The 27,120-nt window shown below is 48.2% G+C and overlaps 1 protein-coding gene across 2 annotated transcripts in view; it reads right to left on the bottom strand.

The window, feature by feature from the left end:
• FRMD4B (FERM domain containing 4B) overlaps positions 1-27,120 on the bottom strand; it is a 165,810-nt gene that overhangs the window by 20,159 nt on the left and 118,531 nt on the right. For both annotated transcript variants that reach the window (XM_084901717.1, XM_084901718.1), the window contains exons 8-13: positions 21,854-21,937; positions 20,323-20,388; positions 17,227-17,284; positions 15,827-15,913; positions 1,541-1,617; positions 374-512 (exon numbers count right to left, since the gene is read on the bottom strand). In XM_084901717.1, coding sequence (XP_084757843.1) covers positions 374-512; positions 1,541-1,617; positions 15,827-15,913; positions 17,227-17,284; positions 20,323-20,388; positions 21,854-21,937 — 511 coding nt within the window. The remainder of the gene's footprint in view (positions 1-373; positions 513-1,540; positions 1,618-15,826; positions 15,914-17,226; positions 17,285-20,322; positions 20,389-21,853; positions 21,938-27,120) is intronic.

Below are 27,120 nucleotides of genomic sequence, written 5' to 3'. Positions count from 1 at the left end.
GGACTATCTTTATTGATTTTTAGGGGAGAGGGGAAGAGAGAGAGAAACACTGATCAGTTTCCTCCCATCAAGCCCACTGGGGATGGACTCTGCAAACTAGGTATGTGCCCTGCCTGGGAATCAAACCCATGACTTCTGGTGTATGGGACGATGCTCCACCCAACTGAGCCATCCAGCCCGGGGAAATCATACAATTTTTGAATTGGGTTATATATTGCTTATTTTTTAAATATGAGGAAAATTAAAACAGTTGGTAGTAAGGTTTCAAAAAAACAACCCTAAGAGAACAAAAACCGATGTGCTTTCATCTTTCAAACAGAAAGCAAACGAGGGGCAGGACCTTATTCCCGCAGAACCTCGTCTCACCACTCACTTTGCTTTGCTTCCGGTCCAAGTAAAACTGGTGCTGACTGATGGCCATCACCCAGATGGACTTGATGAGTGAAGAGTGTGCATACCAGGTTTGCACAAAGAGGCCGCTTTGCCCAAAGGTCCTTCTTGACACCGAAATCCTGAAGATGGAGAAAAGCGCTCAGATCCCCAGCTCCTGGCCCAGCACAGCATGAATGGCTTTCGTGAGCAACTCAACAGCACATCTCCTTTGCTGTTTCCTGCCGCCACACCATGCGGACGGGGCTCTGCGCTCCTCCTTTTCTGACAAAGCCCATCAGACCTAGGCAGTCACTCTGCAAATCTGGTGTTAAAGGTGCATGCACATGCTCCCAGGCAGATAAGGATTAGTCAGGTTAGAGCTGTACTAACATCACTGAGCTAAAACCGCCACCAGCAGTGGGGAGTGAGTGGGGATCAGCACCTTCCTCGGGGGAAGGAGCATCGAGGATTAGAGGGACTTGTCTGACTCGGACAGAATCAGAGGACGGACATAAGGACATTGCTGAGAGTGCACAGGCTCAAACCTGGTCCAGAAGGCTGCTGAGAGGACAGGGCAGGAGGAGGAAGGACGGGGAGGGAGAGAGCGACCAGCATTCATTTGTAGGGATTCAGGCCATCTTTTTGTTAAGGGCTGTTTCCCCCATCCCTGTGTCTTCCGAATACCCATAAATGTATCAGCTTGGAGAAACCTCGGTCCTGACTTTTATTAATGTTGATCATTTGGCAGCTGTCTTTTAAAGTGACCAGGCACACTCAATTTAAAATCGAGCAAGGGATCTGAACAGACATGCAAATGGCCAATGAGCACATGAAGAGATGCTCAGCCAACGTCAGTCATGAGGAAAAGGCCGCTTCCCACCACGAGGACGGCTGTCAGAGAACAGCTCAGCTGAAAATAACAAGTGCGAGGGAGGATGTGGCAACAGCGGACCCACACACACTGCCGGTGTGAACGGAAAATGGTGTGGCCGCTGCTAACCCTCCGGCCGTTCCTCCAAAGGTTAAAGGTCAGCTGTTCGCTCAGCAGCTCCACCCCCAGGGACAGACCCCGGAGGAACAGACACACATCCACGCAAACCGCACGTGAGTGCTCGCAGCATTACCCAGAAGCCACCAGGACAAGCGGAGGGAAAGCGGGGACCCTCACCTCCGGGGGTCGTGAACTTCAACAGCAAATTTTTTCTCCCGGAAATACAGGTTCTCCAGCTGTTTCCACTGGAATAGCTAATAAATGAAGAAAACACAACAACACACATAGCTTTAATTTATGTGAAATTTCACTGCATCTAGAAAACGGCTTAATAAAAAAAAAAACCAGAAGGCACACTAACATGTGATGCAGCCTTTTTACAAATCAACTGCAACCTGAACCTGTTCGATCCCTCCTTCTGGCAGGAATTCCCACCAGCTCTTCCTGGAACCGTAAAACTGTGCAGGGGCACATGCCTGCCATTTCCCCTGTGACGCACAGGAGCAGAGCTGTGAGGAACCTCCTGGGTTCCGGTAAGCATGCCTCCGATCAGAGGTGCTGATTCACATCTGAATGGAACGACAGTCCAGGGGCTGAGCGGTTCAGGGAGAACTCAGGTTACGTCTCAAAGGAAAGCAAAGTGAAAGTAACCCAGAGCCCCACGCAGGGTGCTTCTCCACCACAAGGGTTCCCCCAAATGGGGCAGAAGCCAGGGGGTGGGGTGGGGGGAGGGCTCAGAGCCTGTGGAGTCTGAGCCGGAGGGAGCTCTGGGCTGTAACTTCACATTCCCACTCTGCCTGCCGCTCCAATGTGCCCGGAGCCGTTTGCTTTTCTGGAGGAGAGACGCCCCTAGCAACCGGCTGTGGAAAGCCGTCTGTAGAGGCAGCGGCGACCGCAAAGCTGAGTGCTGCTGTGCTGCTGCCCTCACGCTAGACCTGGGGGAGCCGGAGCCTGGCTTGTCTCTTGGACTTCCCAGAATTCCTCTACTCCGACACTAGTCTTGATGATTAGAGATTTCATTCCAATGTTAGACTTTGGCTAGGTTTTTACATTCAGAGAGCACTGTAAGGATCTAAATACCCTCTCTGAGCGCACTGTCAGTAGAACGGTTTCCTGAAGCACAGGAACCAAGTGTTCACAGACATGCCAGCTCCTGTGAGAACAGCACGATCTCAGCGTCCTGCCCCACTCAGCCCAGCGTTCACACATGAGAGAGGGTGTACACACGGAGACAGAGTGTTCACACGGAGACAGTGTGCACACGGAGACACAGTGTTCACACGGAGACAGTGTGCACATGGAGACACAGTGTTCACACGGAGACACAGTGTTCACAGGGAGACAGAGTGTTCACATGGAGACAGAGTGTTCACAGGGAGAGAGAGTGTTCACACGGAGACAGTGTTCACACGGAGACAGTGTTCACACGGAGACAGTGTTCACACGGAGACAGTGTTCACACGGAGACAGAGTGTTCACAGGGAGAGAGAAGTGTTCACAGGGAGAGAGAAGTGTTCACACGGAGAAGGAGTGTGCACACGGAGACAGTGTTCACACGGAGACAGAGCTCCACTGAGACCGCCGTCCCACAGGGAGCCGCCCGCCCGGGCCCCGGGGAGTGAGTGACCTGGAAGCTACATACCCCTCTCCCAGAACGTCCAGGGGCCGGAGGCTCTCATTCCTTTCCATCCAGAAGTTCCCAGGACAGACGGAAACGCGAGGGAGCCCTCGGGCTCTCCCCACCTCCCTGCCGGCCGGCAGCCGTGAGTCTGAGCAGTTTCGTCAGAGGCAGGCGTGACTCAGTTTCACACCGCGGCCTCCCACGGCCTGGCAGACGCAGCCACTCTTATCTGGGGAGCCCTCCCACTCCCCTCCTGCCTCCGACCGACCGACCGACCGACCGGGGGAGAGCACAGCTCTCCCCGCAGACCTCCCGCAGAGACTCGGCTTTGGTGGGGGACCGTGTGGGTGCCGATCATCCCGGGGAGTGAGCGGCTCTGGGCGCAAGCAGATGTGAGCCGAGCGGCGGCCGGGAGCCATTTCCACCTGGTTACTCACCACCGGCACCAACAGGTTCTACAGGAAGAGCCACTGCGCACAGCTGGCTTTCCCTGCAGTCCATTTCCCCCGCCCCCCAACACACACCACACACACACACAATCACACCCACACACTCACACCACACAGACCATACACACACACACCACACACACCATACATACACACACACACACCACACACACACACTCACACCACACACACCACACAACCACACACACACCACACACACCACACACACCACACATACATACATACATACACACACACACACCACACACACACACAATCACACCCACACACTCACACCACACAGACCACACACACACACCACACACACCATACATACACACACACACACCACACACACACACAATCACACCCACACACTCACACCACACAGACCATACACACACACACACCACACACACCATACATACACACACACACACCACACACACACACAATCACACACACACACTCACACCACACAGACCATACACACACACACACCACACACACCATACATACACACACACACACCACACACACACACACACTCACACCACACACACCACACAACCACACACACACCACACACACCACACATACATACATACATACATACATACATACACACACACACCACACACACACACCACACACACACCACACACACACACACACACAAACACACACACACACACACACACACACACACAGAAACCAGGCTGGCTGAAACCCGATCTGCCAGCCACCCCGCCCCCAGCCTCCCCGCTGAAATGCTGAAATCCAGTGCCTGGCCTCCCTCCCGCCGGCCCTGCATGGAGGGCAGACAGGCCTCTTCCCTACCCGACACCTGACAAGTTTAGCAAAAAGCGATTTCATGGCTGTGCTGTGAGCCACTTGGGATGACAAACTAAATTCTGACAGTGCTTGTTCCCAGGGTGGGGATGGCAGAATGTGCACAGGGTGAGGGGCACAGGAAACTGCATTGCCAGTAATATTTTACTTCTTTTATTATTAAATCAAGATGAAGTAAATATGACAAAACATTAGTAATCATCAAGTGGTTATGAAGGTGTTGTCATTTCCTCTCTGAAATCAATAAATTTTAGTACTGTGTTTTTAAAAAAATAAATGAACATTTCCCAAATTAAAATAATATGCTTACATAAAACGAACACAGGCCAGTCTACCTTATGCAAGAGTGGTGTCCACCCCTAAGTATCCAGAGGCCTCTGTTGCAGACCCTGTTATCATCCTGATGCCATCAGTGACTGGGGAGTTAGGAAAATGCTCTGGTTGTAGCCGCCCCAGAGCCAGCTGGAAACAGGCTACTGTTGTTTTGAAATTTCTGAACTCATTCTTGTCCGGTGCCTTTACGTGACGTTTGTGCCCTGATCTCCGAACGGCAGATGAAGCGGGAAGGGCGACGGAGCTGAGGGGGGGCTCGTTCACTGGCGGGCGATCGCCCAGGCAGCACCGGCACGCAGCGGCAGCTGACTCATTTTCACCCCCTTCCTTCCTGCCCCTGTTTTCCTTAAAGGATCAATCACAGCCCCTCCACGCCCCCGTCAGAATCAGCAGAGACTGCAGACCAGTGGGAGGAGAGGGGAAACTGGTCAAAGAAACATCCCAGGCTGACCTGACGGGGCGGCCGCCCCGGAGGACGCTGGGCCAGGAGGCAGAGCTCCGCTGGTAAGTCACCGGAAATGTGGGCCCCGAGAAACCAGCCCAAATTCGAGGAAAGAGGCGAGAGCTCAAAGGCGGAAGGAACCAACTTTCCATCATGTGCAACACTTGGTGCCCAGATAGGGTAGGACTGATACCCGGCCTCATGTCTTACGGGTAGGACAAGATTATTATACATATTATTTATGCACATAATTTGAAATTTTCATATTAAAATGGAACACAATATCTAGTCCGAGCCAAAATGACCACTCTCAGGACTTTGAAAGAAAAACTGAGCTTTGTCTGCCTTGCAACACAAAGTTAAGAGTATGAAACTGGACTGCTTTATAAAGTGATCATTAAACAAGCATAATAGCAGTCACTTATTAGTATTTATTACAGCAGTTATTCTTTGACACTCACTAGTAGCTGGAAGTTAGAAGTTGTGCTTTTTGGGAAGCTATGGTGGAAATAATTACATGACAGAAATAAAGCTACATGTTAGGTCTTCCACCTTTCCTTCTAGCCTACACCCATCTAGGATGATCAATTGTGCCCTTCAGCCCCAAAGGAAGGAAGCAGATGACCACCGAGGAACTAATCGCTGGGGTTTACTTTGAGACTGCAAAATAAACAGTCAGGGGAAATAGGAAAAGGGAAAGAGGAGCAAGAAGAACAAGCTATTAACAAAGAGCCCATCAGAAAGCTGCCACAGGAAGAGGACACATCCTCAGGTCAGCAGCATCCTGCCTTACAAAAGGACATGACACAAACGCCAAAAGCCACACAAAACCAGCGCAGACAAACCCTATTTGAGAGTGCATGCAAAGTGTGATCTCCGATGGAAAGGCAGCTGAGAGTTTCAGAATCACTGCCACCGTGATTCCTAGCACCCTTTACCTACTGAAATGCATGGGCTGAATACTTACGCCATTTTCTGGAAATCTACAACCAATCACTGTAAACTTACAGAACCAGAAGGAATCACCTCTTCCCATTCCCACCCACAATCCCCGTGGTTCCCTGTGCCGGAAATTTCTGTCAAACTGGAAGGAAGACCACAGGAAAGCACAGGGACGCTCAGGGGCCGCGGTGACCACACAATAGTGGCTTGTGGGTCCTTTACTCATTCTCCTTGGATCAGCGAGTGTTTCTGTCCGCCTTCCATGTGAGCGGGCCCGTTCTTGTTGGCAAATGACAGCCAGGCCCCCTCTCTCGTGGGGCTGACCTGAACCTGGGACCAAGTCAGACTGCCTTGGTTTGCATTTTGGTTCTACCAATTGTGTTTAAAATTATATATATATATATATATATATATATATATATATATATATATATATATATATATATATATATATATATATATGATTTCAGAGGGGAAGGGAGAGGGAGAGAGCAATAGAAACATCAATGATGAGAGAGAATCATTGACTGGCTGCCTCCTACACACGCCCACACTGGGGATTGAGCCACAACAGGGGCCTGTGCCCTGACTGGAATGGAACTGTAACCTCCTGATTCATAGGTCAACACTCAACCCCTGAGCCACGCTGGCCAGCCCACCACTTGTATTTTATTTGGCAAGTGGCTTAAGTTTCCCGAGTCTCAGTTTCCTTATCTATAAAGTGAGCCCAACAGCGCCTGCCTCAGAGGGCTATGGGAAGGCTCAGTGAGACAATGTTTATGAGACACGCAGCCCAGTGCTTGGCTCAGAACAGATATGTGGGAAGTGACAAAGCTACTTGTATTGCTCGAAGGCCCCTCAGCCCTCTTCCTGAACTTGGTCATGGCTTCATGAGATGGAGGGTGGCCACTTAGCACAGACACAGAACAAGAAACAGCTGTCTGCATCCCAAAGCCGCCTGTCGGCTGGTGAGAAACAGCCAAGTTACTCTGTTGACACACCTGTATCACTCAGGCTTCCAAATCTGTGAGTTTCTGTAAAAACTGCTGCATTCCTGTTGATTTTATCAGTGGTTTCTGAACACACCCTCCCAGTAGGAAATGTGTTCACTGATCCTGCAGCTCGGAGGCCACTGAGGAGGAGGAGGGGGAGTGGGTCAAGGCCGCCTCCGCCCCAGGGAGACGCCCCTCCTTCCGGTCCAGGTGCTCCCTGCGGAGCGTGCCCGGCTGTACAGAACGCTGAGGCGGGCACCTGCCGCGGCCACAGGGACCGCCTGGGGTTTGAAAGACTGAGAAAAAGCCTTTGGACAGAACGAATCAAACTGTCCTTTTGAATCGTGACAAACTGGAAGTAGATACCACCCAAAGGTTTAACACTAGGCATGGATGTCACTGAGACTTTTAAAAAATACATATGCAGCCCTAGCTGGTTTGGCTCAGTGGATAGAGCGTCGGCTGCGGACTAAAGGTCCCGGGTTCTATTCCAGTCAGGGGCATGTACCTTGGTTTCGGGCACATCCCCAGTGTGGGGTGTGCAGGAGGCAGCTGATCCATGTTTCTCTCTCATCGATTTTTCTAACTCTCTATCCCTCACCCTTTCTCTCTGTAAAAATCAATAAAATATATTTTAAAAAATACGTGTACAGTGGAACCTCGTTTCTTGGAGTTAATTTGTTCTGGAAGGCTTTTTGCAAAGCGAATCATTTTCCTCCCATTAGAAATAATGTAAATTGAATTAATCCATTTCAGGCTCTCAATGATTCTGTTTTAACCTTTCCTTTATACCGTACATGTCTAATGTACTGTTTAATCTATAAACACTTTAAAAACAAGAAGGACATGAAATGTCAATGAAAATTTAACAGAAAGGAAAGGAAATGTACAGTTAAAAATGAAAATTTAACAATAATTGTAAGCAGCAACAAAAGCAAAAATACCACGAAAACGTTCACAGCACACTATCCCGAGATTGTAACAGCGGTGAACTGACAGATTCGCGCCTTCTCTCTGTTTTTGTCACTGAGAGATGTGTCCCTGATGGTACAGGGACCAGCTGGGAAGGGTGGTCAGGTTGAGAAGTGGACGGTTCGAAATGGGAGACGTTCGAGAATCGAGGTTCCACTATAATAGCACTTACCACACAGGTTAATCATTTAACTGCCAATCCACCGAGAACTGCCTCGCTCTGGGCTGGTCAGGGCTGTGGGGTGTGACTGGCCTCAGTGACTCACACAGCCCACCTCTGCGGTGACCCAGACACAACAACTCATGGCATCGTTGATTTATTCTTTTTTCACTAAAAAGAAGTTACATTTGACAAATATGCTGTTCATGAGCCAGTGAGTGGACCGGTGAGCCGCCTGAGGAACCACGAACACAGTTTGTGCCAGATTCTAGGCGCTGAGCAAACCAAACTGACCTCCCTTCTACCCACCCAGCTGTCTTTCTGTCCATCAAATGTTTCTGTGACTGGATGGCGTCTTCCCAACAGCTGGTGGGGAGGGACTACTTTGAGTCTCATTGTTCAAGAGAAACGGAGGCTCAGACAGGCTTCAGTGAACGGGCCACAGTCACACTCCGACACAGGGCAGGTCTGGGCGTCCCAGCCGGCAGCCAGGCTCCAGCCCCCGCGCCTAACCAAGCCACCACCCTCCCTGCTCACCGGGAAAGAGGGCTCTACGGACAGCTGTGTGTTAACAGAAATAGCAAAAAGCATTCCCTCCAGTTCTGCCTCACAGGAAGGAAAAGCACAGCTATAACACTTGCAGAAACGGAGTCTGAGTCCCTCGCATTTCACTCAGACCAGCAGTTCTCCACCAGCAATGACTTTGCTTCCCTCGCCATGCCTCCGCCCAGGGCATCTGGAGAGGCCTGGAGGCATCGTGGTTTTGATGCTGGGGGAGGGAGGTGCCACTAGCATCTTGTGGGGGCGCGGGGGAGGTGGTGGCGCACCACCAGCCCCGGGACAGAACCCTGGCCCATGTCCCAGGATCGGACACGGGAAGGCCTGGCGCAGAGACACATCTGGTGACGTAACGCTGACCAGTGCAGTGTGCTGCTGAGGAAGGTAAACTTTTTCCTCTAAAAACAACACCTGATCAGACCAGAAGAGGCCCCGCTGGAAGTGCCAGGGATGCCAAACTCAAGCTCCCTAAACACCCAAAGGCACACACTCCGGGAGTGACAATTACTTTTCACAGGTGATGTCATACCTTCCGTTCATCAAACTTCCCGTCTGACATGCAAGGAGTCAAGTTCGGCGCATTTCTGAGGACGTTTAGATGAAGTTCTGGGTATCAGGAAATGCATCCCATTAAACTCTGACCGTCTAGGAGGATGCTCCCCCGCCCCCTGCAGTTCCCTGTGGCTGCACCTCTCACCTTCCGGAGGTCTGCAGCCAGGGCTTCCTGAGCAGAGGGGCCCGCACGCTCCCGCGGGCACTTGGTGCAGCCAGAGTGCCGGCTGCCCGGGCACCGCATGGCATCCCCTCTCACGGGTTGGTACCTGGTCTGGTTGTTGTCTGTTCAACTTATCCCTAATTTGAACATCATTCTGACTTTCCGGATGGATTGCCAGGTCCTTGATGACAGGAATGTGGCTTTTTCCTTAAATAAGATAAAAATTATAAAGCTTGGGGCCCTTGCAAACAGAATGGGCTCAATAAATCCTTTTTTGGGGGAAAATAAAATTGGTACATTGCACTGTCTTGCTAGAAATTTGTTCCGGAAGGTGGATGATTTAAAATGAAAGCAATCTTGCCAAAGCCGGTTTGGCTCAGTGGTACAGCATTGGCCTGCAGACTGAAAGGTCCCAGGTTTGATTCCGGTCAAGGGCATGTACATTGGTTGCAGGCACATCCCTGGTAGGGGGTGAGCAAGAGGCAGCTGGTCGATGTTTCTCTCTCATCGATGTTTCTAGCTCTCTATCCCTCTCCCTTCCTCTCTGTAAAAAATCAATAAAGTATATATTAAAAAATAAAAATAAATAAATAAATAAATAAATAAATAAATAAAATGAAAGCGACCTTGCCCAGCAGGCGTGGCTCAGTGGACCAGGAGGTCACGGTTCGATTCCCCATCAGGGTACACGCCTGGGTTGTGGTGCATGCCCATCAATGACTCTCTCTCATCACGGATGTTTCTCTCCCTCTCCCTCTCCGAAATCAATAAAAGTATATTTTAAAAAAACGAAACCGATCTTTAGTCCTAAGCACACACGGAAGAAACCCTTACAGAGCAAGCCTTCACCATGCTGTGGACACCGTCTGGTGTCTCTGCCTGTGGACCAGTGAACCTATGAAAGAGCTCCCTGTACGTGCCAGCAACTCAGCCATTTGGCAAACGCCTGGAACCACCAGGGAAGATGACATCACGAAATCCAATGGCCTTGCCTGTCCAGCAGGCATTGCTGCCCCTCCAACGCCCTCTCAGCTCCGTGGGGAACGCCACCTCGCCGCTGATCTCTGGCTACAGCGGCCTCCCCGCCTCCGCACACACTATTCTCTGAACGGACACACCACCCCGCTCCTCACCCTTCGGGCCTCAACCGAAACATCACCTTTCTCAGAGCGGCCTTCCCGACACCATGTCCTCCGCTCCTTCCGTCACTGTCCTGCCATCTTGTTCATTTTCATCAGAAACTACTCAAAAGGCATGCTTGTCTTTATTTCTTGCTTACTTGCTTGTTTCTCACTAACCAGCCCCCCAAACACTTCATAGGAACCTATACAGTGGGGCAAAAACTGGTTACCTCCCTCAGAACTGAGTTTCCTGCCTTCTTCTCTAGTCCGTACTTGAGAATATGTCTTTTCCGTTGATGAGAGAATGTGAAAGAGGGGCAGGGAGAGGGGGAGATAGGAGAGAGAAATAAGCATTGTTTGCAACCTGAGTATAAATCTGACCAGAAATCAAACCCATGACCCTTTCATGCATGGGACGGCACTCTAACCACCGAACCACACCAGTAATAGAACACCTTGAATTAAGGCCTTGACAAGGTCACCGGGAGCCTGCACTCTCCAGCCCCCTTGCCGTTAGACTGGGTGACTTTATGGAAAATGTGGCTGCTTGCCTGGGATTCTTTCCATTTGCCCACTGATTGTGAAATGGAAATGGATACCCGACATTCTCTGAGAGCTCCTTGTCTCAGGGGAGCTGCTTAAAACCCTTACCTGCCGCCCAGAAAGCCTTCTATGGAGCACGTGTGAACGGATGATGTCTGCTGAGTGAGGGAAGGCATGGGCTTGCTGGGTTCTCGGAATGGTCTTTGGGGCTCAGGGAGTAGACAGGATGATCTGAACTTGACAGTCGAGAAAATAAAAGCCCAGAAAGGTTGAGTAACAGCCCCAGGTCAGCCAACCTGTAAGCAGGGTGCAGGGCTGGCTCTCACTTCAAACCCAAGCTGCAGGATTTGAGCTCTCCACCCACTGAGTCTGCAGAAAGCTGCAGCCATCAGACTGATCACTGGTGTGGCTGACGCTTAATTACACGCTGTGCAAACAGGATGGACAGGCCTCCGGCTGCCGGGGTGACTCAGTTCTCCCTCACACTGCCCTGGGCTTGTGTGGATGTGGAAAGGGAGCCGGACAGCACGCCTCCCCCTGGGTGAGCCTCCCCCTGTGTGAGCTTCCCTCGCACTGGAGCAGGGGCGGAAGCAGGCTCCTCCGGAGGCCCCGGTGGCGGTGGTTGTAGGAAAGCAGGGGGAGGTTAGCAAGGATCGAGATGGCGCTGCCCCGAAAAACAAGCAAGTCGCTCTGAGTTTGAAGGAAACAAACCCTGGCCTTTCGCAATAAAGAAACAGAAAGGCATTTGTAACTTAGCATATCTGGCGTAGGCATTTGGGAATACCAATGGTTTTTATTTTTATTTTTTTAATAGTAATAGTTGTTTTTTGTTTTTGTTTTTTTAAACCAGTTAACTGAGAGATGAGAAACCCTCCTCCTCCCCCTGCGATGCCCGGGGCGATTGTAAGACTTTCTCAACCTGTCAGAATGCAGACAGATACTAATCTGAAGAGCACGTTACCCCTCCGCGTCCATGTCTGACAGTGTCACCTGCGTGCGTCTCTATCCTCATTGCTGACCGGTCCCAGGGCAGTCATGGCGTGACTTTGTCAGCCACTGGCCCACGGTCTGCTTCTTGAGAGGAACAGACATTTTCCTTGAAGAACTGAATGCACCATAAAGCCGAGAAGAAATACAAGTCCGTGTGTTTTCTTTTTACAGTGAAACTTCATCATGTTAGAGTTCAAACGTTCTGCATTTGAGATGCAGTGGAGTTCTGGGTGCTGTCACACTCCCTAAGAGTTCGCAGTGACACGTTTCACTTACGAGACAAGCCAGCCAGCGCAGCCCTCAGCGGGCCATCCTGTGTCCCTCACTGTCCCGCCTTGCACCAAGGGAGGATAAAAACTGCTTATGACTTGGATTTCTAATACCCTGACTTTTTGTGGTTGGTAGTTTAAAATTTTTTAATTTTCTCTTAATTTGCATCATGCATTAGGTAGGGCATTGTTGCTAATGAACTGGGAGAGGCAGAGTGCTTACCAGCCTCTGAAAACATCTTTGAGTGTGGGCCAGTGGTGGAGCATAAGGGCTGTGGGTCTGAGCAATGTTGGGTCATCGTCTACCCAAACAGTGATCCAAGAATGTTTCTCCTTCCTTCTCTTGCGTCTCCCCCTCGCTCACAGCTACCGGTTACTGAGTGATGGCTGTGCAATCTCACTTCATTCTCACAGCTGCCCTGGGCGCCAGGTGGCAGTACCATTGTGCGGATGAGGAAACTGCGTCTAAAGAGAGAGGCAGCAGCGTGTCCAAGGCTCCCCGGCAAACAGACACCGAGCCAGGCTTTGGGTTGTTCCTCCAACTCTTCCTTTCACCATCCACTGCGGAACCGAAAGCAGCTCGGCCCATGACAGCAAAGGCCTGACAGTCAAATGCACGAAGGGCGCCTGTGGGTGTTCTCAGAGGGAAGACAAACGCAGGCCCACACTCCTAGGCCAGTGGTCGGCAAACCGCGGCTCACAAGCCACATGGGGCTCTTGCCCCTTGAGTGTGGCTCTTCCAAACAATGCCACGTGTGGGCGTGCACATACAGTGCGATTGAAATTTCGTGGCCTGTGTGCAGAAGTCGGTTTTTGGCCTGGACAAGTCTATTTTGAAGAAGTGGCAGTAGAACACGCAAGGCGCCAAAGAGCTGCATGTGGCTTGAGAGCCGCAGTTTGCTGACCACCATCCTAGTCCAGAACTGACAGACAGGATGTGGAGAGGACACAGCACTCAGCCTGTGGGTCTTGGACCAACCCCTTTTCAAAGCAGCCTCTTGGCATCTCTTGTGATTGGCAAATCTCCCTCCTTCTGGCCTGTTTTCAGCCGTATAATTACGGCAGGCATGCGGTTCAAGAGGCTGAGCATGTCCAAGGCCTTCCATTCCAGCCTTTGCTTCATTCCAGTTGGCCAATTTGACCTTCATTCGCGCCCGGTGGCCCCGCACGGGTCCGTGCAAACAGCTGGGGCGCGATCCTTGTGAGAGTCTGCCCTCCCAGCTCTTTAAGGGATGCATTTTTCACTTGTGACAACTGGGCCAGGGCAGGACTCGTAAAACAGCCTCCCTTCAGTAAGCCCTTAAATTGTTGGCTGTGGAAAAATAAAGACACGAAAGCCAAACCCACTGTCAGGTTTAACAGGAAGAAAGGAGCAGGCAGACAATGGCACAGAGGGGACACGGCTGTAGTCACCAAGGAGGGGAAGGTGAGGCAGCGATGAACACAAGATGGCCCTTTAGGGTTGAGCGGGATGGCCTGTCTTATAAGTGAAACAGGAAAACACTGCAAATTGAGGAAAGGAAGTGGCTACTGCCCCTTGTCTAGACTCTGGAATGAATGAGCACACCTGACTATGGTCAGTGTCAAACAATATTCACCCATTTCTGTGAAACTGTGAACGGACAGAAAGGCCTGTGGCTCACGAGCAAGTCAGAGAGACCAACTGCACTGCTCGCTGTGCTCATTCTATCCCGGTATTTGTGTGTGTGTGTGTGTGTGGGCGGGGGGGGGGGCGGGCAGCTGTGTTCAGGGAAGCACGTGCAGGCGGTGGGAAGCTCAACTTCATCAGCCACATTAGCTATGAGATGACTTGTGAGCCAAATGAAGTTATATTTTACATGCAAGTTTCAAAATCCAGCTAGACTCCTGTATGTTACTTCTTTCTTTTTTTTAAGAAATATATTTTTATTGATTTCAGAGAGGGAGGAAGAGGGAGACAGAGATAGAAACATTAATGATGAGAGAGAATCATTGATCGGCTGCCTCCTGCAAGCCCCCTACTGGGATTCGAGCCCACAACCCAGGCATGTGCTCTTAATTGGAATTGAACCTGCAACCCTTCAGTCCGCAGGCCGAAGACGCTCTATCCACTAAGCCAACCCGGCTAGGGCTGCATGTTATTTCTTAAAGTAAAATTAAAGGGAGAAATAAATTTCCAAAAAATATGTCAGCACAACTGAGGCCTGCCTTAAGAACCATGACCTGTCACAATCTGATCTGACAAAATAGATAAACTAGGGGTCCGTTGTTCCCGTGGCTGGGATGCAGCTCCAGCCCACCCTCCCGCAACGGGGACACCATAATGGGCATCGAAAGGCAGTTGGTTAAGCACATATGCTCCCTCATAATGGAACACCGGGCGCTTTACAAAGAGGGAAGAGCGATGTGTGTGTATCACCTGAAGAAACAAGATGGAGTACGGGTCAGTGTGCAGCCAGCTTTCTTTTTCGCTGAAATCTCAGTGCACACACTGAGAAAGTCTGAGACACTCCTCTGACTCCGGTCATCACGGGGTCACATGGACCAGAAAGGACTTCCTGCTCTCCCTGGCCTGTTTCTGTAGTGTTTGCCTTTTCCGGTTGTAAAAAATGCCCTAATGCTTGTACTGGCACTTCTGGATAAGCCTCAATGCCCAACCAGTCTGGTCGGAGAGGTGGCCAGGCTGGAAGGGCTGTGGTGGCCCTGCCCTGCCCACGCTTTTGTGTTGTGTGTGTCAGTTTCACCATAAAATGGGGAGGAAACAAGCTTTACTTATTCCCTCACTGCAAGGAAGGTAGTGAGCACCGATGGACGCGAAAGGACACTTACAGAAAGGCCTAGTAAGCCTCTAAGTCCTTAGGACACTGACAGGCCGGTGGCCGCCGGCTATCCATATGGACTCACCAGTTCTCACCCAGGCAAGCGCGTGCTGTCTGCTGGTGCTTGAGCCGAGAGAAACAACCTCATGATCCAACTTCAAACGGAAAACAATGTCTCTTATTAGCTCTGGGAAACCCAGACCAGCAGAATGTGACCCTTTACGAAACAGCACATAACTTACTTTTCTTTACAAAAAACATTCATGTTTAGTGTGGAAAATGGTGAAACAAAGACAAGCAAAAATAGCAAGAGCATTAAGAAGATCACTCATTACCACATCACTGAGAGGGAATAGCACGAGAAATTTTGATTTATGTCTTCACAATGAACCTGTCTGTTTACCCACCCAATGAAATATGCGTCTATACGTATGTGCAAATATCAAATTAATAACTTCAGACAGAAACCTCCTTGCATGCCCTTGTGAAGGAGGCTGTGATCAGAGCTCACCTCTGTGCGTACACTTCACGCTAACGGGAGCCTTCCCTGAACCCCTTCCCTGAACCCCTTCCCTGAACCCCCTCCTCTGAACCCTCGGCCTCACTAACCAGCTTTGCCCAAGACTGTTCGGTGCCCCTAAAGCAACGCTCCCAGCCCTGGGACAGCTCACGGGGCTCCTAATAGTCTGAGGTGATTCACACTTACTTTCCGAGGTTTCACTTTATCTTGTAAGTCATACTGGCCGATTCCTTTATAGCTGATGCCAAGCCACCAAGGAAGTCCTTGTTTGTCCTGGAAGACGGAAAAGCATGAGAACCAAGACCCATTGTTAGCCGCCTGGAGGTGGCCGAGCGCCGGGCCCACCCTGCAACAAGTACCCGCAGGTCCCAGGGAGGCTGTCTGTAAACAAAACAGCACTTAAGAACCTAACTTGTTATTAAAATGCCTTCTTAGAGTTTCTTCAAATAAGACCTTTAGGCCAAAACAGACCAATACTACGATATTAATACCATCAAAGAGACTGAAGCATTACTGCTTGGATTAAACATTTGGAGAAGAAATGAAATGTAGGTAATTCAACTAAGAATTAATCCAAAGTACAAAGCAGTTATCTATTTAAAAAAGAAAGAAAGCTCTTTGTTCTCTTGATTAGTAACCAGCTATAAAGGTCAGGGAAGTTTCCCAAGATGTAAAAAGTGGTTCTAAATCCTGATGTTTGTAATACAGTGAACTTGGGAATGTTTGAATAATGCCTGTGAGGTACACATGGGGAGGGGAGAAATATTTTTTCCATAAATTTACCTTTTAGGTCTTGAAAAGCATACGGTGTATTGACATAGGAAAGAAAAACTTAGGCTGGAACATATAGCTATATGCAAACAAACTAGGAATCAGCAGAATTAAAGTTGCCTTAGTACACATATTTAGTACTGGGTGTCCCCATTGTGCAGGCATTTGTTATCCAATTCTCCACCATTTTGAATTGTAAACATTGTTGGAATTTGAAGAGTCACTCAAGATTGATCAATTATAAAACTATTCTGTCTTCAAACAGCACTCCCTTTTTAACCTGCTTTTTCTCTTCTCACCTCACAGTACTCCTTAGTCACTACCTCCCGCTTATAAACATCTACAGACACTACACAAGCACCAAGCGTACTGATGGAAAACTGAGTTGCAAACTTGTGAGCATTTTAAGAAGATACAAACTCGACAATGTACTATGTGAGTGAATTTCTGGTGGCATCAGAAAGGTGAACAATTGGAAAGGAGAAAAGTAAGTAGGAACAGCTAATAGGACAGATGTGACAAGAGAATGATCTGAATATCTTAGGACTCATGAGGCCTTGGGAAAACATTTGAACATAGCAAGTATTTTGGCAAAAATATGCTTTATAATTTGCTAAAAGTGACAAGCTATTTGGCTTTTTTATTTCCTTAAGAAAATCAATCTTATTCTAAATGCTCAAATTTCTAGATAACATATATATATATATATATATATATATATATATGCATATTGATTTGTACAGTTTTAGAAGCTGGTGTTCACTGACTCAGAGTGACATGGGCATCATGAAAGCCTTGCACGTAGAAACACTCACCTTTACTGCGTAATAATGGACTCCATAGGTCGGCAGAGCTTCTACTATTTTCATATATCTGTGGGAAATGAATATATTATAACCTCTTACTAAAACAGAGGGCCCTTCTGGGGAAAGTGATTGAAAGAAATACAATTTATATTGACTTTTCTCATTTTAAGTGGATTTGACTGAAGTAGAAACAAAATAAAGCATTCTAAGGAGTAATATATTTTACTTCATCCAAATATTAGGAGGTTACTAAGAAAACTTCAATTTAAAAAAGCTACAGAAAATGTTATTTTCTACATATAAAGATTTCTATGGCTTAGAAGTATATTGTACTGTATTATACATTCAAATTGCAAGTATTTCTTATACTAAGCACATAATAATGCAAAACAATAAGAGTCAACTTTTGGGTCATTCTCATAAGTAAAAAATAAAGCTATTCCATGTATTATTGATTATGTAAACTCTTAGAAATATATATTCAACTCTTAAGTCAAAAATCTCAAAAATATACACTTAAAAAAGAAAAAGTTTATTGTATAAAAACCTGATTTTTAAAAATACGCCCACTCCCCCATCCCAAGTAAAAATTAGAGCAACAGGGCTACCATTGCTATTTTTAATTCAACAAGTATTTACTGTGTACCTCTGAGTGGACTAAATTGTGTAAGACTGTCTCTCGGCCTACAAAGAATTGAGGTTCCAGTTTGATGGGACTTGTTAATGACACTTGAAGATTAATTGCTCTGGATTTTGTAACAAATAATTTGGTGATTTTTAAAAGCAAATAGCCTACATGGAAATCAATATAAGAGGTTAGGTAAGTGTGCCAAGGTCATGCAGCAATTACACTGCACAGCCAGGATCTAGCAAATCAAGCCGAATTTTAGAGTCTAGAGCAGGGGTGGGGAACCTTTTTTCTGCTACTTGGATATTTATAACATCATTCACCAGCCAAACAAAATTATCAACTTAAAAATTAGCTTGCTAGCCCTAGCCAGTTTGGCTCAGTAGATAGAGTGTCAGCTCTGGGACTGAGGGGTCCCAGGTTCAACTATGGTCAAGGACACATACCTTGGTTGCAGGCTCGATCCCCAGCCCCCAACCAATCAATGTGTTTCTCTCAAATTGATGTTTCTCTCTCAGTGTCTCTCCCACTCCCTTCCATGCTCTCTAAAATATCAATGGAAAAATACCCTCGGGTGAGGATTAACAACAAAAAGAAAATTAGCCAGCTATATTTGGTCAAACATTTAATTAACTCACCCCTAGTGCCGTGGCAGGGCCAGCCCAAATGATTCTGGGGCCTTATACAGGCTGCACGTTCCCCACCTCTGGTCCAGAGCCTTACCTACCAAGTTAGACAGCCTCTTGTTCGGAGCCACAGTGGTAACGACCAGGGGAAATAAAATGGCTCTGCATTTAAACAAGGAGTCTTTACAATATGCTGATGAGCCTAACCTTAAATCCCCCAGGGACACTGTTATTCCTGGTTTCTCTCTTCCTTTATTTCATTTCAGAAAATTGGTTCAATGACTTAAGATGTCAAGGATTCAGGACCGCTAACTTCTGATGTTCACCGTAAAGGTCACAGAAAGTTGTTATGATAAAAGGAGATTAGTATGGCCTTGGCCAGGGTGCTCAGTGGGTTAGAGTGTCGTCCCGATACACCAAGATTGCGAGTTTAATCCCCGGTCAGGGCACATACAAGAATGAATGAATGAATGCATAAAAAAGTGGAACAACAAATCAATGTTTCTCTCTCTCTCTCTCTCTCTCTCTCTCTCTCTCTCTCTCATTCTCTCTCTCTTTCTTCCCTCTCCCCGCTCGCCTTTCCTCTGTCTCTCATTCTTAATTCAAAACAAAACAAAATAACAACAAAGGAGATTACTGTAAGATGTAGGGATGCAGGGAAATTTCAGTTCTCACATGCCCTGACCTATATTCAGTAATGTTTTGTTTTTTGTAAATTTCTATGGCCATAAAAGTTATTGTAATTACTATACAAAAATGCATCATTAGTTTTTATAATTATAAATTTAGATTTTATAATTCTAAAATTTTATGTAGCTGTGAACGATTTTTTGTTTAGAGAGAGAAAGAAACATTGATTTGTTGTTCCATCTATCTATGCATTCATTCATTGATTTTTTTTAAAAATTAATTCTCATCTGAGGATATTTTTTCCATTGCCTTTTTTAGAGAGAGGGAAGGAAAGGCAGGAAGGGGGGAAGAGAGGGAGAGAGAGAGAGAGAGAGAGAGAGAGAGAGAGAGAGAGAGAGAGACTTCCATTGGTTGCCTCCACCCCAACTGGGACCAGGGATCGAACCCACAACCCAGGTATGGGGACTCAAACCTGAGAGCCTTTGGTCCACAAGCTCTAACCACTGAGCAACTGGCCAGGGCCATTGGCTGATTCTTGTATGGCCCTGACTGGGGATTGAACCTGCAACCTTGGCATATCGGGATGCCACACTAACCAACTGAGCTACCCAGCCAGGGTCCCGTGAACTATTCTTAATAAATGGAAGGTAACTCTAAGAGTGGAATGTGCAGAAATATGTCAACACGGCCTTTCTGGGCAGCATGAAGAGACAGCTTACCTACCACCAACACTGTGTGCTCCACCGGAAGTGGGGTCACAAACCTGGCCCAAACGTGGCCTCCAGGCAGGGTTTGTTAGGCTCGTGTTGTACTAAAATTTTCTTAAAATTACTTGGCAACGTTTAAAATGGGATTTAAAAACAAGGAGTTTCAGGTTTTCTTGGAAAACATCAGAAGATCCAGTAACACTGAGCATGAATTCTGAAGCTGAGTAGCTTTGCCGAGGGCAAAAACTCTCCAGTTCACCGCAGTCCCCACCATTCCTTATCGCCCCACACGTGGCCCGTATTTCTCAGTTTTGTTATCTGCCCAACACTGATAGCATCTGAACCGATGACACAAACATGGAGCGCGCCAAGACATTTTATAACTCCTAGTGAGAGATCTGTAATCAGATGAGGACCACAGACACACAAACCACCCAGCGGAAATCGCGCCACAGGCTTCTGTAAACGGAAGACGTTCACTGAAGCCGGAGCCAGAGGAGAAAAGGGTACTTACTGGACCACAGCTTGACCCCGGGTCAGACCTCTGGCTTTCAGGTAATGCTCGATGACCCTGTCCTCACTGCAAAACACAGAGATGGCGACGTGTGATTATACGACACAGACTCGTTTCCAGCCCCGATGGCTACTGCAGGAACCCCAGAAGGCAGGCCTTCCCACCGCTGGGACAGACGCTGACTGTCTGTAGACGTGGGTTCCTGCAGGATTCAAACCTTAGACATCTGACTACCTCGTCATGATTTTTTAACTTATATTTTATACGATGTATTCATATAATTTAATAATATTAACATGCTATTATTATTAACATTAATATTAATACATAATGTATTCATAAAATTTAATGTTTTTAAAACTTAACTTATTAGAAAAAGAAACATAATATCAATTTATCAAATGAAAAACTAATATCCGTTGTCATAACTGAGTGAAATATAATGAACTCAAAGTAGTGTTAGTAAAGAGAGCTCAGTGGGTGTCAGGTATTCAACAGTTTCCTTACGTTAGTCAGAGAGATCTAGACAGAACTAAAACTGCTTCTGAGTCCGCGTTGAATCTAAAATACTCTATTGTCACTACGTGGGGACACGGTGTTTTGGGAGAAAATCCTTCATTGTTGCCCTGGGATGAAATGTTGGTCTAACTGGGGAGGAGCAGGCTGGAGTCCAGCAGCCTTGGACATCGCCCAGCCATTGTGCCCACGTTCAGACAGGCAGCTTTCAGCCAGGCTTCAAGTAGAAGCGAGGCAAGTGAATGTTTTCCTCTCTCTACTTCTGGTAATCGACACCCATTGGTCTTTTTCTTTCTTTCCTAAAAAACTATTACTCAATGACGATTCGTTTAGAAGGTTCCAGACAGAATGCAACTCAGTCTCAGTAACTGTGTTCCAGCTTTCCTACTAATGCTATTAATGTTGAGTATTTATCTTATAATCAGTGTTTAGTGGAAAAGAAAACCATCTTTAGGATTTGGAGCCTTCAACCAAGAAAAATATATTTACAGGTAATGGAAGTAAGTAATTAAGGGGGGAGGGGGAGTACCTTTATAGAAAAAATGTTATGTGAAAAATGGGTACTATGGATTCATTAAAACACAACCAAATAAAGTAATTCAAAATATACACCGACTTCTGGCCACAGAGGAAACGATTACTGCTTATTAGGAAAATATCTGTCCAGGGCACTCTGCGGTTTATAGCAGTTCCCTGCACTCCAGACTCAGGCCTGGCCATGTCACCCACCCCCCAGCTCTGTGCTCGCCACAGCGCCCTCCGCAGGCCCTTCCCCACGCAGCAAGATGACACGCAGCCGGCTGCTCCTGACAATGACTCCGCTCTGGGCACAATGATTTCCAGGGAGCTGTGAGGAGATCCTCCCACTGGAAGGACCGCCATATACTACGGCGACTCGGACACACTGATGGGCACTGTGACACTGTCTTCACTTATACTTCGCTTAACCTCCTGAAAGCCGCTGTGCTCACGGAGGTGTGACAGGCCGGTCACCGGCTGCCTTGCTCTGGCTTACCAGTAAGCAAGGGACGGATGCTCCTGCAGAGTTCTGGTGGGGAAGGCTGAGAGTGTCCTTAGATCCTTCCTGGCATCTTCATCACTAAAAAGAAGAGGAAGACAGTCATGTCAGGCATGGTCACCCACAACGTCATCCAAGCTGGTAACCAGGTGAGACCAGAAAATAGCCACAGCACACGGGCTCCATTAATGTTGTCAGCACCACAAAGCGCTGGTCTCCACCAGAGCGAGCCCTGAATTTGACAAACCCATTTGATATTATCAAGTTTAAAAAGATGAAAAAGCTTAAGTAATCATATTAAGCTACCTCAACCCCATCTTCCTTACTCTCCTCATAAACTTGTAGCTGTTTTCACTATATATTTCCTGTATGCATCTCTATTATTACAGAATTATTGTTATATTGGGCACATTTCATATTCTATTTTTATACAGCATTTTTCAGATTTTGTAAATTCTTTCTCCACCTTTCTGTAGTAGCCTCATAACTGCCTTTAGTGGATACATAATATTCACCATGCTGAAATGGTTATCATAAAACCATTCATACAGTATCACCCATTTTTTATATTAGATATCATTATCATGGCAATAAAAAGGTTTATGTAGACTTTACATTAGATATTGCAACAAAAAGATTTAGGTAGATCTTCTATTACTTTCTTATACTCTAAAATTTACCTTCGCACCCGCACCTGTGCAATGAGGGTAATAACAGTCCCTACTGCATGGGAAGAGCTGTGGTGAGAAATCGTGTTTCCAAGGAAACCCAGGGCATCGCTGACATTGCATCAAGTGAACTGAAATGCACCCAGCTGTTACCTAATGATTTAAAATGGCAAAATCCTGCTGATCCAAAGAGAAGGGTGCGGCCTCATGGAATTTCACGGGAGGAGAGCAGGGAGAGCTGGTTGGGCCTGCACTGCATGAGGGCAGGTGCTCTCCCCTGCCCCAGCCACTGGAGGAGGCAGCCTGGAGGAGCAGCACGGCTCCCCAGGCCTGTCAGAGCCAGGACAAGTCCCTAAGCAGCTCCTCACAATCCGGAGCAAACTGGTGCTCACCAGCTGGGGATCAGGACTTCCCTCCTCTCCACCGCGCTGTACCTTGGTGCTCTTGGTGGGGAGTACGGAGCCAGGAGCCATGCGATGCACTCGGGGCTTCTACCTCACATACGTCTCATCACAGCTCTCCCCATGCAGCAGGGATATGATTACCGTCGCTGGACGGTGTGAGTGTGAGGGTCGGAGAGGCTAAGACACTTGCTCAGAGTCTCACAGCTGCTACGCGTGTGAAGAGGCCAGAAGGCAAAGCCAGTCTGTTTGGTTCTCAAGGCCAAGACCAGACCATTCTATTCTAGTTCCCGATTCCCTGGCAGACCCCCCAGAGCGGGTCCTGGAGTGCGGGCCTACATAAACATCCTCCTCTCTTGCAAAGCAGTCACCCTCACTCCTAATTACAAATGAAAACGCAGAATCCATTAGTTTAAATTCCATCACTGAGGCATTTACATTAGCTTCCCTGGGGCTTGTGTGAATCATGAGAGTGAAAGAGATGAACCCCCAACTGGAGGAGCAAACCCTGAACCCAAAGTGACTCTCCCCCCGGGGAGCACTCATTCAACACCCACTGCCACAGGGGACGGGACGGAACCACGCACACCTGTGGGCAGGTCTGCCTGGCCCACGCTGTGCTGAGCGGAATCAGGAAGTCACGTGGTCACTCTTGTCACGTGGTCAGGTTTGGGGTAAGTGATTCTCCTTCTCTGTCCACAGAAGCTAGTTTTCTGATTCTGGTTTCCAAGCTTCTTGACCATGCCCTGGCAACCAAGGAACCACCGCGCCAACTGCCCCTAGCCTCCCGTCTCTCAGTGGGAACACAGCCGAGTCACCTGGCTGGAGACACCATGCTCTGCCCCTGGCAACATCTCCTTCCAAACCAGGTGCCTGGCCCTTCCTACAGGTGAGAGGTCAGGCCTCACAAACTGCTGCAGGAAACAAAGTCCCCTGGCTCCTGTTCTTACAGAAGATGACTCTCCATTCATTGAAACCTGAGCTGCACGGCCTCCCACAGCGGCAATCTTGGGAAACTGGTTTGGGCTTCCTGAAAACCAAACTACATCACAACCCAACTTACTCCTATTAAAGGTCACCTGTCAACTCCCAGTAATGGTATTTATTTTTCTCAATCATGTCTTTTATGCTCTGAACTTCAAATCCCACTTCCTTTTTGAAGAAGCTGGCTTGTCAGTTTTGTATGGGGAGTAAATAGATGGATATATTCTGAAACAGTAGAGGAAGGACAACGCTTTTTTATTAATCATCACCACAAGCCACACGTGTGTTTTCCTCTGGGTCCGTGGGAACTATACCAGCCCAGCACTCACTCACTCTTTGTCTTTAGTTCCCTTTGTAGCAATCAAGGCCTCACTACAGGAGCAGCTGCCTTTCACCATAAGTGCACTTATTCATTTCGCAAGTATGCAGTGAGTGTATGCACGCCTACCTCGCATGTGGAGCCGGTTCATATGATGAAGCCACCACTTTTTCTAACCTCATTGGCCAGAAGGACATGGCTATCCCGACTGTAAGGGACATGGTGCCTTTATCTGAGGCACCATGGGGCTAACTAAAAATTCTACTGATGTGGGAGAAGGGGATTTTAGATACTCGGAACAACAACCAGACTCCATGGCTGGCAAGGAGCCACCACTCATCCAGGAAATTGCTGCCATGTGCGAATATGGATCCACTGTTGATTGCATATTTTAAAAAATAAGGCAAAACCTCAGAGCTTTATGTGAGACTAGAGGTCCAGTGCACAAATTCATGCATGGTGGGGTCCCTCAGCCTGACCAGCGATTGGGGCCTATCGGGGCCAGCCAGTGTAGGGGAGGGACAGCGGGAGGTTGGCTGTGGGAGCACACTGACCACCAGGGGGCAGCTCCTGTGTTGAGCGTCTGCCCCCTGGTGGTCAGTGCATGTCATAACTACCAGCCAGTTGTCCGGTCGTACTGATCTTTTAGGCTTTTATATATATATATAGACTAGAGGCTCGGTGCACGAAATTCGTGCACGGGTGCAGTCCCTAGGCCTCGCCAGCGATCAAAGTGCAAGCGTCTAGTGTGGAAGGACAGGTCCCAGCTGACCCCTGGGCCCTCGAGCACCCCCCTCCACCTGAGCCACAGAGCCCGAGTCCCACATGGAGATGCAGTGAGTGTGGCCAGACACCATGGGCTGGCGCACAGCCTGGGCCTCTGGGACACACAGCGGCGCTGCATGGAAGCCGGGTGGGCAGCGCACTCTCTCCCGGCCGGCCTCGCAGACCGGCTCCTGTGCAAACCCATGGGAGCCGACCGGCCCTTGTGTACCGGCGGCTGCGCCCAGCTCACCTGGAAGCCCAATGGGGCCGGCAGCACCTCCACTGACCCCGCTGCCAGCGCCTCGTCACTGACAACTGTCATGTTCTGCGCTGCCCTCTGGTGGTCAGCTCACATTATAGCGAGTGGTTGAACTTCCATTCAAAGGGACAATTTGCATATCAGGCTTTTATTATATCTGAATTGTAAAATATTGTCTCAACTAAAAATCAAATCAAACCCTCCCCCTCCAAAAAAAACCTCAAACCTAAAACACTGCTCAGGCCATATAAAAAACTACTAGCAGACCACCACTATCACCTTGTAATTTCTGACATAAATTCTTAGCAAAGAAGGATGGAGAGAGGCCTTCTCAGCTTATCTACTTGGTTTCTAGTTTTAGAAAATTTATTAACAGTCTCAAATTGTCAGCAGTGCCTGAACAAAAGAGACACAAATAATTTTGACAAATGTGAAATCAAGACCATCCCAAATTATTCTATTCTCAGCAAATAACACAACTTTATTTCTGTGTATTAGAAAAAGGTTCCTATTACTCCTCCAAACCTGGCTATTTGTGCTATTACAAGACATACTTTCCTGATGAATATAAAACATTACTTTCCTATAAGAAACCATTCAGGAACCCATTTTAAACAAGCCACCCGGATATCGAAGCAACTGAGCTGTGGACACAGCTGTACCCTCGAAGGGAGAGCACCGCCAACAGGATCCAAGGGCGGGGGAATAGCAGCCTGCCAGGACAGGCCGTCAACCCTCCCAACACGTAGTGAAAATCCAACGGCCCACACAGAAGCCAGGCTTCCGCCCCATCGGAACACAGGAAGACGCACAAAACCCTCCAGGATCACCAATACCACCCGACCACCAAACGTGCAAAACTGCGGATACCAGTTTCCATGAAGGCGGGCAGGAGGAGCTGGCCTCCGGTGCTTGTGGGAGGGCACCTGGTGCGCGCACTGTGGATCTGCATCCCCCGGGACCCGGGTCCTTCCCCAGGGACTCTCCTAGAGAGACTTTCACAAAGGAGTGGGGCTCATAGCAGCACCGTTCACCATGAGACAAAGCTAAGAAGCAACCCAAATAGTCCCCAATGGGCAGTGACAGGCTGCAGTGCGATCACACCGTGAGGAGCTGCACACAGCATGGTGCACCTCACAGATACGAAGCAAAGAAGCAAGAGCCAAACACCACTCCCATCACCATGCCATGCACACGAAGTTCCAAACAAGCAGCATGAACCCGCAGAGGACGCATGTGATACGCGCAGAAAGCAAAACCAGAAGCACGTGCCGAGCGCCAGCCCCTCTGGGGAAGGAGGGTTTTCTTGTGGGGGGTGGAGGGGGGGGTCTGGGCAATGTGGATGAAAAGGGGCCCATGCTCACCTGCCAGGCTCGGGGGGTTGGGGGGGGCCTGCGTGGTGGCCGCACAAACTCAGAGACCTAACATAGCCTCAAAGAATGGTTAGAAATTAAAACTTTTCAGCTAAAAGCAGTTTTTGGTGGGTATCACGTCCTAGGCAGGCATCTTCCCTGATGAAGGTCAATCTTTAGCTTAACTGAGCCTGTCCGTTGTCTTTTTGAATTTACCATAACACGTCTTTGGGATGTCAGAGTAATGTTCCTTTTTCCCAGAACCTCAAAGCACAGGCACCCCTGTGGAGACCACAAATCCCCTCCTTGTCATTGAGTTAACTGTTGACTGTTAGCTATCCTGCACCCACAAGTGTAAAAGAAGTGTGTGTCTATCATTTCACTTCTTATCCAATCCCAGAGGCTTCCCTGCGCTGCTTTCTTCCGCCTCCCTAATCCATCACCAGAGGATTTCATGTAACCCACTTTTTATTTATTTTTTTATTTTTTATCCTCACCCAAGGATATTTTTCCATA

This window comes from Pipistrellus hanaki (assembly GCF_964339955.1).
Source record: "Pipistrellus hanaki genome assembly, chromosome: 13".
Lineage (NCBI taxonomy): Eukaryota > Metazoa > Chordata > Mammalia > Chiroptera > Vespertilionidae > Pipistrellus > Pipistrellus hanaki.
This window is presented reverse-complemented; position numbering and strand designations above follow the sequence as displayed.